The sequence below is a fragment of the Sparus aurata genome, chromosome 12, assembly GCF_900880675.1.
Source record: "Sparus aurata chromosome 12, fSpaAur1.1, whole genome shotgun sequence".
NCBI classification, from domain to species: Eukaryota; Metazoa; Chordata; class Actinopteri; order Spariformes; family Sparidae; genus Sparus; species Sparus aurata.
Genome location: NC_044198.1, coordinates 18,733,875 through 18,746,325, shown reverse-complemented (window position 1 = coordinate 18,746,325; position 12,451 = coordinate 18,733,875). Strand labels below are relative to the sequence as shown.

Below are 12,451 nucleotides of genomic sequence, written 5' to 3'. Positions count from 1 at the left end.
TTTCAATCCTTAATTTCTGTACATGAAAGATCAAGTTTAGAACTGGAAGTGTCCATGTATATGAATCCTAAAGACTACATTTCACAAGTAGTTCGCAAACTGTTGTTTTTGTTTTTATTATCAAGATATAAGAGAGAGTACAATCTTTTCCTAACCCTAACAAAAGTCAATCCTATAGATTAAATTTCATGACTGTTTCAGAAAGTGAAAATATAATTTCCTAACCTAGACCAAAGTGTTTTTTGTTGCCTTTACCTAACCACAAGCCAGATAAGGTATGGTTGCAATCCACTGTAACCACCTCCCTGCAACTCAAGTGCAGTTCATAAATGTAGTGTTTCATTCAGCAAAAGAAATGTCCAATTGGCAAGAGAGATAATCCTGCTGAGAATCATGAAAACAGTTCAAACTTGGTGTCCATGTACACGAATTCTGCATAGATAATGTTTCGTACCATATTGAGTGTTTCATATATGACAAAAAATTATTCAGTTATAATGGTTTATTTGTTTTTTGCAGTATGTCTGATTCAACAGCAGTCTCTGGTGCCAGAATAACAAAACCACATAAGAAAAAGTATTGAAAGTTTTGAATGTAAACTCGTACATAACCTGCAAACTACAGCATATAATACGTGATGACTACTTTCCATCTCTTGGTACCACAGAGCTCAACAGTGAACTTCAGTGAGTATGTTGACACTCCCGTTCGTAACCCGGTTTTGAGTCATATCCTGGCTTTAATCCCATTCTGGGTATGACTGATTCTGCTACTGGCATGATTGATGTCTTACTGAAAATGTGTCTCCTATTCAATTGAAAAATATCCACAAACGAGTATTTGATTAATCTGCTCTGTACTTATCATGAAGACATCTGTGGAATTACTTAGAAAATATACAACAGGTTATTCATTCCTATCACATTAAATCAATAATGGAATCCCCCTCCTTTGTTCTCAGAAAATGATTTTATTGAACTGGAAAAAGAAAAAGGAAAAAGAATTAGTTCTTTTTTCTAGTTTTACAATCATCTACGCGTTAACTGATTCACTCTTGTTTTTATATTTCTTAAATGATTATATTTGAACTTCTCATGTATGCTTCAGGACACAATTATATACAAAATAAATTAAAGGGATGAAATTAGGTAATCAGTCTGAAACAGAGATGCAGAACATTCAAAAGTAGGACAAGAAATACAATATCCAACTATTTAATGTTACCCCCAATGATGTAACGATATTGTCTTACTGCAATCTGCATTTTTTTAAATGAATCGGCTGCACTTCACAAGGTTGCGTAGTAAGATTTTTGCTCTGTTTTGTTTTTTCCAGATGTAACTAAACTAATGGAAGGCAACGTTTACCAAAATCAATACTTTCCAGTCAGATAAGACCAGTTCCTGGATGATTCCTCTAGAGGGAGCCCTTGTCTTACCCTTCTTCAACCATTCATATCAAAAGACTGCAATATATTCTCCCATTGATTCACCAGCTGGTATATGCTTCTTTAAAATGACAAAAAAAGTCTGTAAACTTGGTGCTGCCTGCAAATATTTAAAAAATATATATGTTTTGTTGTTTTTTCAAAGTCACATTTATGTTGCACTGATATAAAGTACAAACAAAAAAGAATGGTAGTATTTTATGTTTTTATCCCAGTGAATAATCAGTTCTAAATATACTAAAATGCAAATGTCGCCGACATTGTAAATCGCTCAGAGCAAATACCTGCAGCCCGCACAGAGGTCAGTGGTAGCGCCTGGAAAGGTTGTGGTGTCTATCTATTGTATATGTAACTCAGAGCACGGAGCATAAAGACACAACAGCAGGCCGTGTGGTGTCTGTTGAGTCAGTGCATGTGGACCCTGCAGAATCAGGCCTGCGAGCACTATCAGCACTTACTCACAGAGGTATTTTGGGTACACGCTGCACAGGGCTGGGGTGGGCCTGGAATTTGGCGCAAATTCAAACGGACCACTGGGACAAACTGTAATTTGGTGATGCTGCTCATGTTTTAATGCCACATTCATCCAACCTTTATTCAACCTTGAGAAACTTTGCATAACACGGTGTCAAGTCAGACTGCAGATTCATTAATATCACGTCCTGTTATAGTAAATTATCCTCTGTCTCGTCTTGTGCATACAGATTGATGTTGACTGCGTTCATGTGGAAAAGTCTATCCTGGTGGTGGCGTAAATAAACGTGAACAATCATACTCCAAGAACAATCACAGAAAATCTCATTTCATTTTTCAAGCTGAATTAGTCAAATGTTATATTTATATCTTGCTGTGTACTAAACGGAAATTTAGAATGACTAACCAGCCAGTCAACTGATGAGATACAGTGTTTGTGCCAGTGGTTGCAGTAGTGGTACTTAATCTATGAAATTAACTCCTTCTTCTCCACATTTTCCTATGCCTATGAACAGTTATATTTGTGTCTGTCTTGTCTGCACTCTTCAGTTTCCGTCTTTGCTGCTGCTTCATCAAACGATTCTGTGTTTTTTGAAATTCAGAGATATTTGGTCCAAATGCTCTCCAGGCGTTTTTTGCAAACTTTTTACGAAAACAATCAATCAATCAATCAATGCACACATTACCAGGTAACACATAAGAATGTAAACTCTCAGACTCTTTGTGACAGAGATCTTTTTCTTTTTAAAAAGCAGTTTCGGTTCCTGCTGTTTAAACTGTGTCACAGCACACACCGCTGCATATCCTGTCAGATACTGCGACAGGAAGCTAGAGCCTGTGAAGACACGCCACTTTAATGAGAGTCACAATCATTGCTGCATCAATACATTAATGTTTGCTCTCTCATACAAGTAAATAATGTGGTCTGAAATGATACTAATGCAGCTACATGTGACCCCAAAAATACCGAAATCTGTTGATGACAAACCACCGGAGAGTTGTGTTGAGTACAACCGTGCTCTGCATACTGCACAGCAGAAAAAGAAGTAAAGTGTAGTTGCACTGCAGCTGGAACAACTAAACACATTTAATCAAGTACTGTACTTTTGAGGTATTTGTACTTTACTTGAGTGTTTCCATTTTCTGCTTCCTTACGCTTCCACTCCACCACTATTATACTTTTTACTCCGCTACTTTTGTTTGATCACTTTAGTCACTAGTTAGATTACACTACTTTTGAGTGTAATCTGCAAAGTTTTTTGATTACATGAAAAAGTATACAGTATATATATGTAAATATATGTATCACTTACATTTACTTGCACTTTTGATAGTCAAGTAGATTTTGTGCCAGAAATGTACTTCTAATATCCAAGTATGTGTATTGCCATTAGTATGTTTATCATTACTTTGATATTAAGTACATTTATTGCCAGAAAATTATCCTTGATACTTACAGTAACTATTTTTAATATCAGATACTATGAGACTTTTACTCAAGTACTATTTGTATTGGTGAATATCTTTTCTTTCACTCAAGTATGACTTATGGTATTGTATTTCTTTTTACAACACTGGCTGCAATAGACATTTCGTTCTCATTTTGATGTCAGGATAAGAAATATATTCTTATAAGAAGGATACCTTCATATAATCTAATTTAAACATATAGAATGAGTTTGAGTCATTTAGAAGTGAGAGAAAACCAATGGATTCTGGTTCGAGCCTTTAATGCCTCATCATAAATGACTCTTTTGATAAAATGTTACGCTGCCGGAAATAGTATAATGACCACGTCACAGCTGTCTCATCGTCTACACTTTAAGTTTCAACAAACCACACTTATTTATTCTTTAGCTGACCAAGTTGCATGTGATGATTGGAGCAATCGGAGCAATTTGTTTCGCTTTATAAACAGGGAGTTAAGCTTCCTCCCAGGATCAGCTGCTACATGATTCATCGAATCATGTCCGACTGTATTTTTGGACAACACATTCTGGTCGGCAACACACCCACATTTCATTCTAAAATATTTACAAATCTTTTTGACACAGGTGATCCGATTCACATTTGCCCCTTCGTTGACCAGCAACTATTATTCATCCTAAAAATCGATATAAACACTTTTTGACTATAATTGGCAAGAAAAAGACAAAGGCGTCCAATATTTACTGACAGCCCACCTCGTTTTATTCATGAGATGGAGAAACAAAGTAAAAACATGGTATACAGATCCCTGTACAGAACAAAGCAAACCAATGTACACAAAACTGTATTTACACACCAAACCAAAAAAAAAAAAAACCCAGCAGGTTTCATTTAAAGGTCCATAAAAAACACATTCAGAAAAGAAAGGTGTAATTGGTTAAAAATTTATATTTCAAACGGATATTTTTTATTTTGTATGCCAACATTCACACCACACACCACACACACACACACACACGGCACACACACGCTTCAGTTGTTTTGTAGGGCATTGAATCAAAATCACTGGCAAACCGTAAACATCTGTTAATGTGAAGAGTGCAGCAGCCTGAAAATAAAAGAGCCGATGAGAAATATCTGCTATAAAAACAAAAGATTCAAACTCATTACAGCATAAATGGCACGCTGAAGGAAATTATATTTGACCCCCTTAAGAGAAATATTCAATTCAGAGACGTCAAAGTAAGTTCGTATTTGTTAAATAAATACAGATACAATCACTTTTATATATTTTAGTGTAACATCCAACATTACAGCCTGACACCAAACCCCATTCAGTGTTCAACCCCAAACTAAAAAACACAGATATTTTTAAAGGAAATGAGAAAAGAGGAAGAGGTGACAGAGAAGAAGGAAGTGAAAGGAGGGAGAGGGAAAGAGGCACACAAATTCGAGAGAGAATCTGTCATGTACAAAGTAATCTAAGTAGAGTGTAATGTTTTAAAAATGAAAAACCTTAATCCTACATGTACATTTTTCACCAAGTCATCGTCAGTGTGCAGTTGTCTTGAAATGATTCAAGTCAACAAGCAGTGGAGGTGTGTGTGTTAGTAGATCTGACTTACTAGCACTATCATGGTCTTGTAATGTCTTGTGACCTGCCTGTCTTGGGCGTTACATGCAAGCCAACACCTGATTCCAAATGTGAATGCTTTCGCGCTCGAACCCTGCGATAAGAACTTCGTACTCTCGCAGAAATACCTTCACAAGGCCCTGAAGCTGCGAGGTTAGTGTATCAAATAAGCCTGACGGAGTCTTCTATCAAAAGCTCAGAAAAAGGGGCTCCAGCTGAGCGTGCTAATGGAAATAAGAGTCTGACAGGTGCTTGACGAGAGCCACACCGATTCCATCAAGCTGAAGTGGAGCAGGCCCAGCGCGAAGCCACACACCATGTCAGTCAGGTGGTGTCTTCCCAGCAGCACCCGGGACATGCCCACCAGGAAAGCCCACAGCACCAGCAGGATGCGGAGCGGCACAGCCAGGACCAGGTGGGACAGCAGGAACTTGGAGACCATAGCGGCGCGGCTGGCGTGAGCGGCGGGGAAGGAGTAGATGTCCATGGCGACGCAGTCCAGGAAGCCTGGCGTCATCTCCCAGGGTCCCCTGCGCTTCACCAGTCTCTGGACTCCAGCCACAGTCATGACGTCAAGAAGGAGGGCTGTGATTGAGAAAGACAAGGTCCTTTACTTAAAACTGGTACCAATACAATTGAAGTTAACAGAAGTTTTATTAGCAAAGTGGACTTAAATTATTAAAGTCAACATTTTTATTGGGATTGCCCAGAGTGTAAATTTGACATTACTAGACAGCAGTCTCTGGTGCCAGAATAACAACAGATATCAGATAAATGTAGTGGAGTTAAGGAATAAAAGATATAGCTAGAAGAACCTCAAAATTGTGCCTACATTTTTTTGTGAATGTGCTTTCCACCATTGAACAATGCATTGTTACACACTGGAATTATTTTTAGGGGCTTGTTGGTATAGTCATGCCCGTAACTACATTTTATATTAAAGTGTTTTGGCAAGTAAGTCATTAAGGTAATGTCTGTTTGTGACCCCTGATGGAAGTTCAACCTAAGATTGATGGTTCGTCCTTAGATCTCATTTGAAGGATTTTTAGAGGCTCAAAGAGGGGGAAGTGTTCACTATTTAATTAGGAAAAAAGCAAAAGATAGGGAAAAAAAGAAAGCTCATGGGAACAGGAAATGGACAAATGGATGCCAGCATCTTTACAGAGACCTGTTTCCAACGCAACATCCCAGTTCAAGCTGTTTTGAGCCGACAGCGGGACGAGGAGACGTGGACTCTGTGTTTACGTCATCGATGCTTGGTGCTCACACGCAGTCAAGAGTGGATGGATGTTTAAAGTATGCACTAAAAAAATGCACTATGTTTATATTTAAACAGCTGAAGATGTGTTCTATGATTGTGTAGCATGAAGGAGCTTACAGACTTTCATTGTGTTACGCAACCCTGTGTTTCACTGTTGATATAATGTGACCAGTAAATCTCCTTGAACTCTGTAGAAACTTGATTTTTGTGCAACAATTAGAATCTTTATAACCTGTTCAATCATATTGTGCCTCCTATTTATATTTATATCCACCCTTCGGTCCTGACCCCTAATTTGTGAACGTTCCTTAATGACAGCGTTCCCATTAAAAACAAACTGTCTCAGTGGAAGTGCGGTTTCATCTGTTAGTCTTCAAATAAAGCAGACAACGACTTTAGCGCATAAGTAAACAGACACCCAAGTGACCAAGAATAACCAATAAGGCATACAATACCGGTAACATTTGCTTTGAGTCCAAATACCAGACATTTACAGATGCCTATTATAGCTCCATAGCCCTCCCAAAAATATCCCCTACATTGCCATCTTTAACTTCTGTTCAAGTCTGCCACCTTCACATGCACTCAGCCGGGCTAAGTAACTGTCAGTTTTTCTGACATATTGGTTACACTGCCCTACTTCTAATTCCAGCGGCCCACTCCCTGTCCCTAATGGGGGCCATTATTTTAATACCGGCTGCTTAAAGGCAGGGTTGTGAGGTGGGGTTACATTCACGTTTACCAAAAAAAAAAATGTCTAAGTGCTGAAGGAAGCTATGAAGACAGAAAAGAGAAGAAGACAGGAGGTGAATGAAACTAGAGAAATGTGAGTGAGGACATGAGGTGGTTTCCCCTTCTGGCAGTCTCAAAAGTACTGACGGGAGGAAGAAGGTGGGCCAGGAGATGATGTATCAGATTATCAGCTGTGAGGACGAGCATGTTTGTTGTGTCCGTCTGCTGAGTAATGTTACAGTGACAAGACACCACATGACCCAACTCTTCAGCAACGTGTTGATAATTGCGCAAAAAATTGCTTTTATTTGTTGTAACTCATCAACTTCCTCCTACAGAATGCTGTGCTGGCCGAATGTGTGACTCCGTCTTTCTCCCCAGTCAGGATCTTTGTTCTGCGGTGCTCTTCCTGCGGACCGTTTCACAGCATGCTTGGCTGTGAAACGCTGTCAGGACTGACAGCGCAACTGCAGTGGGCACAGTGTCATACCATGTTGGAAGTCAGCCCCCCCAGTCAGCCGGCAGACAGTTATTGATCACGCGAAAACTGTTTTTGAGAGGCCGAACACTCTCCATCCAGCGAGTCAGATTCTGGGTGCTGCTGCGCACAGATTTGCCGTTCAAGGAGAAACTGCTATAACGAGAGTGGAAACTCCAACTCTGAGATTTGGAACAGGTGTGTGATAATTGGTCCTGCTGGTTGCAGATCAACTTGCATTGTGAGGAAATCCCACAATGCCCATTGTACAAATACCTGAACAATATTGTGTACCTTGCTTCTCCTGAGTTTCCTCTTTCCAGCGTCAACAAGAGAGAATACTGTCGACTGTGTATTTACACGTCAAGCAGACACTGAGCAACATTAGCTTTCATGCAGAGTTTGTGTATGTGTGTGTGTGTGTGTAATCACTCTACTTTTTAGCTTTGTTTGTTCTCTACCAACTCCTGAGAAAAAATATGTGTCTTTAGCGGCAAAACAGGAGCATAATCAGGAATCTATCTTTTTGTATTTTCCTAAACTAACGACTGGCTATCTGCCTGGTCATTTTTCTTGATTCGAGAGAGGGCTGTAGAATGGACGCCCTGTTGTGCTCTGATTGGTAGGTATATTTCTCTTTTAAAATATCTTTTTAAGATAAGAGAAATAATGGACATATTGTAGTAACAGGGGCAACGTGAGCCATGTAGCTGAAATAAAAGTTGATTAATTGATAGCTGCTTCAGTGATTGCTGTACTGCGGCATTCTTTGGCAAACAAAAGCCCCTTGAAATATAATGCCAAATACTGAGCTATCAGCTCCAACGACTGATATATTACAGTGGAACTAGTGCACTTCTGTAATTAAAAACGTTATTTTGGACTCATTTTAGGAGGTGACTTCATAACTACAGACATGTGGCCAGTGGTGTTAAATACATTAAAAGCATTATATCAAAAATCAACTCATTAATCAAAATTAAATACATATATAAAGCTGACACTCAAATGTGATCTTTTGGATGTTTTTTTCAAGTTGTAATTCTGTTCTGGTATTTCACTCTCAACCAAGAGCACAAGGGAACTGAGTCCTCAATAAAAACCATGGTCTTATAGTGTAGGTAAAGTTCTCTGTTAGGGCCTCGCTCGTGCATAAATCAGTGAATTAGTGCAAACAGCGCCTTGTCATTTCAGCTTGCACCTTTCTATTTGAACAAATGTTTGAATAATTCTGCATGGCATGAGGTAAACATGGATTCTTTGAGAAATGGAGTCACTGGGTCAATGGAGCAACTACAGTACACAGAAGAAGAAAAACAGAAAACGCCGAAGCAGAACTCCACTGAAGTCGATAAGGATGGGAACATCCTCCGCACCGTCAAGGTCTGCTCAGTATTTCAGACAGCCCCCAGTCAGTGCGTGATAGAAATGTTTTCAAAACACTTTACAGGAAATATTCCTGCACCGTTCATACGCTCACGACACTGTTCTAGATTAAACCACTCCTGACAGCCCGGTCCTGGCTGATTACTTTCCTGTCAACTGAAACAAAACAAAACAGAATTTCAGCGAGTATTAAATATTAATACCTCGCCCACTGTTCAGGGTGTTTTGTAGATTTCCTCCTGACAGACCTTAAACTGACTAGAAATTATCCTGGACCGGCAAATAATGAACAAGCTGAACAATGTCCCCAGCACAATACAACAGTGTCCCAAATCCAGAGATTTACTGGCCTCCAATCAGAGCTCAGCGTAGCTCCAGCCAGGAGATTTGTACTTTCTACTGGTCGATAATCTGTGTTTGGGTCCAGACTGCACATGTGCATTTTGCCTGCGCGCGCACACACACACACTATGAAAAATTGATCTCTTGTAGTCTGCTCTTTGTTGCATAAACATGTTGAAATAAAATATATATAACACTACTGCTTAACACATTTTTTTTTTTTTTACATTAGTAGAAACAAATGAACAGTTCAGGGCTGACAACACAAAAACATAAATAAAACTATATATTTAGGGGATCTTCATGGTAGAAATGTTTGAGAATGCACGAGCAGGCTGTATTAGATTGTACTGTATTGTTATAATAAACACTGGTAAGGTGTAACTCATAATAATAAGTTAAACCAACACCTCTCTGACTTCATATCGACAGCAGCTGAACATAAGCTCAAGAGAAGATGATGATTAAGATTCATAAAGCTTTCTTTGATGAGGCTGTTATTATTATATTAGACTATTTTAAATGGATCTTCTCTTTTTTTTTGTACATCCATTATTTGAAAAGTTCCTGCCATTAATGCAGCATCTGTAGGATACGTAGCGAATCTAAACTTCATAAAAAGTTAAACAAACTTTGCAATTAATTTAGTAAATAGTCACCCAAATGAGGCCATTTAAAGAAAACTGTCTTCTGATGCAGCCCAGTCAAAAAGAATTAAAGATACGTCCACATTTGCACAGGTCATAGGCTACGTACCGTACTGACATTTACACAATACGTGTCATATCACGCTTGCGTTACCTGTTTATGACCTCATCACTTTCGTATCAGGAAGTGGAGAGGATGGTGGTGGGGGTGAGTGAGAAAGCTGCCAAGCCAGTGACCACCGTTCAAAACTGTGTTTCAACATTTGTAAGTGTGAAACTTGTGGATATTTTTAAAGAGATGTCAGGAAAATTTCTACCAGTGAAGTCTGAATTCACCGCCTTTTTCTCTGTTGTTCAGTCAGTCAACACAATGTATAATGTGTCACTCAAAACAATGTAAAACAAGGGCCGAGCTGTGTATTAAAGTGTCTGGTACCATCTTATAGGTCATTTTATTAAGTATTTATAAGTTTAAGCTACTGGCAACGTTGAAGGAAGTATTCCGATCCTTAATACAAATAGTTATACAAGACTATAAATACTCTGTTACAAGTTAAAGAAGTGTTACTTAAGCACAAGTTCATTAGTCTATTTAGGAAAATGTACTTAAAGTATTAAAAGTAAAATAACTTAAAGATACTACTTAAGTGAATTGACTGACTCCATCCCTGGTCATTAATGGCCTGCTGCTCCTGCCTGGTGCATTCTGGGTATGACTGAACAGCTGGTTGGTTGAGTGTGGTGTGGCATTTACCCAGCAGCAGGTTGACCAGGACCTCTTGCCCGGCCAGCGTGTTACTCCTCGTGAGGCACACAATGGTGCCAATGATCCACGTGATGCCGTGGCCCGTGAGCGCCAGCAGGGTCACCATGGAGCGACAGCCTCCCCAGGGGGACGACGTGTAGGCGCACACCCCCATGCGCTTGGACAGACAGATGTCAATGGCGAGGAGGGAGTTTATGGCTATCCCCTTGAATGAAGGGTTCAGCAGCATGCAGTCCTCCTCTGGCATCTTGCCGGGCTCCCTCTTGTCCTTGCTGCCGTTGTCGGCGGGTTCCTCGCTCGGCTGGCTCGTTTGGTGCTTGACTTGACCCGGTCTCCTTGCGCTGCCCCGGCTCTCCGAGGGGCTGCCGCCGGCGCTGCCTCCTCCCGCTCCGCCGCCGCCGCCGGCGTTGCTTCGGACGGGCTGATGGTTCAGTGACATGAACTCAGGTCTGCTCAGGACGCTGTTCCTCTCCCGCGCCCTGGATCTCACATTGTAACTGGAGGGCATGTTTTGGATAGGGCCGAGTCCTTTGTGGGTGCGACAACCGATTGTCAATCTCCGGAAGATAATTCAAGTGGTGCGAGTCCACCACGACGGTGAAATGTCCCAGGATAAACCCCCTCCAGCAGCCGTCCTCCCCCTCCTGTGGCCTTAATAGATATATTTAGACCCACTGGAATGTGCGCTGGCCATGCTGTTTATACCTCGACCCATGCACGCTGGGAGAGTGTATTGAATGGCATGTGCTTCGGCCAATCCAGTGAAACAAGATCTGCAGCTAGGAGATACAATAACAACACGAGCGTCTCGTTACGCCACAAACACACAGCGAACAGGTGATGCGCTGAGGAAAAAACACAGGCTCAGTGTGGAGAAACGCAAGACGCGGTGTTGTCTTCTTACCAAGCGAAGGATGGACGGATCGCATCGCTCTAAATCTGCCCTGCAGCCTCCATCACACCTCTGATCTGGAGCTGTAAACAGCGAAACAGTCAGTCAGTCTCATAAACAAAGGGTGAGGACAAGAAGGCAGCAGCAGCAGCAGCCAGTGCAGCATTTGGTGCTTCTTCCGGATGCGACGTAATTTACGCACAGTGTCGATTCAACATCTGCGCTGCGCTGCGCTGCGGAGCGGAGTTCTCCAAGGTGCTTAAACAGACAGCGCGCATGGTGTCAAGTTGTCAGCTGCACAGAGACACAGACAGGGTGTGTTTAAAGTGCTGCTGAATAAAAATGAATGATGATAAAAGGAAGCGAGAAAGCAGATACATAAGATACATATCATTTGGTTGTTTTGTGGCGTATAGTATACAACAGACTGATCACCACAAAGACCTTTGACATAAACTCCCTTTCACATGACACCACAGAACAACATCTGATAGAACATATTGACAGATAGTTTACCCCAAAAGCCCTTTATAAAATAAATAACAATAAACTTTATTGTCAGGAATGTTGATGTTATGTAATATTTTTGAAGCTAGATTGCTTGAATATTAAGATACGTTTTAGTTTAGGAGTCTAAACAAAACTAAATATTGGTAAATGATCCCAACATAATATTTGTTTTCTCTGTTAAGAAAATCAACATGACAATTATAGCCAATGAAAAACAGTTACAAGACAATAGTCACTAAACAACAACAATAATAATTCATTAAAATCACTACAACAATAACACCCAGAGTAAAGTCTCTAGATAATAACTTATAACTCAATATTATCTTTGTCAAAGTGTCATTAATTTATGTCCTAGTTGCCTGTAGGCTGTAAGGAATATGATCCAGCAGGCAGGCTTTAACAATAAGCAATAGTAATTGTAAATTATTCTTAGTATATTAGTCCTTGAACAC

The 12,451-nt window shown here is 40.2% G+C and overlaps 1 protein-coding gene across 2 annotated transcripts; it reads right to left on the bottom strand.

Moving 5' to 3' along the window:
* Positions 1 to 4,086: 4,086 nt before the first annotated feature.
* On the bottom strand, positions 4,087 to 11,701 carry LOC115592791 (inactive phospholipid phosphatase 7-like). Of its 2 annotated transcripts, XM_030435922.1 has the most exons (3): positions 11,499 to 11,701; positions 10,583 to 11,373; positions 4,087 to 5,567 (listed from the first exon to the last, which is right to left on the bottom strand). In XM_030435922.1, exons 2-3 carry the CDS (start codon positions 11,100 to 11,102, stop codon positions 5,179 to 5,181), a joined length of 909 nt encoding a protein of 302 aa, XP_030291782.1. In that variant the 5' UTR covers positions 11,103 to 11,373; positions 11,499 to 11,701; the 3' UTR covers positions 4,087 to 5,178. The 2 variants fall into 2 exon arrangements, with proteins under 2 accessions (XP_030291782.1, XP_030291781.1); XM_030435921.1 differs by having other exon boundaries at positions 10,583 to 11,701.
* Positions 11,702 to 12,451: the final 750 nt, after the last annotated feature.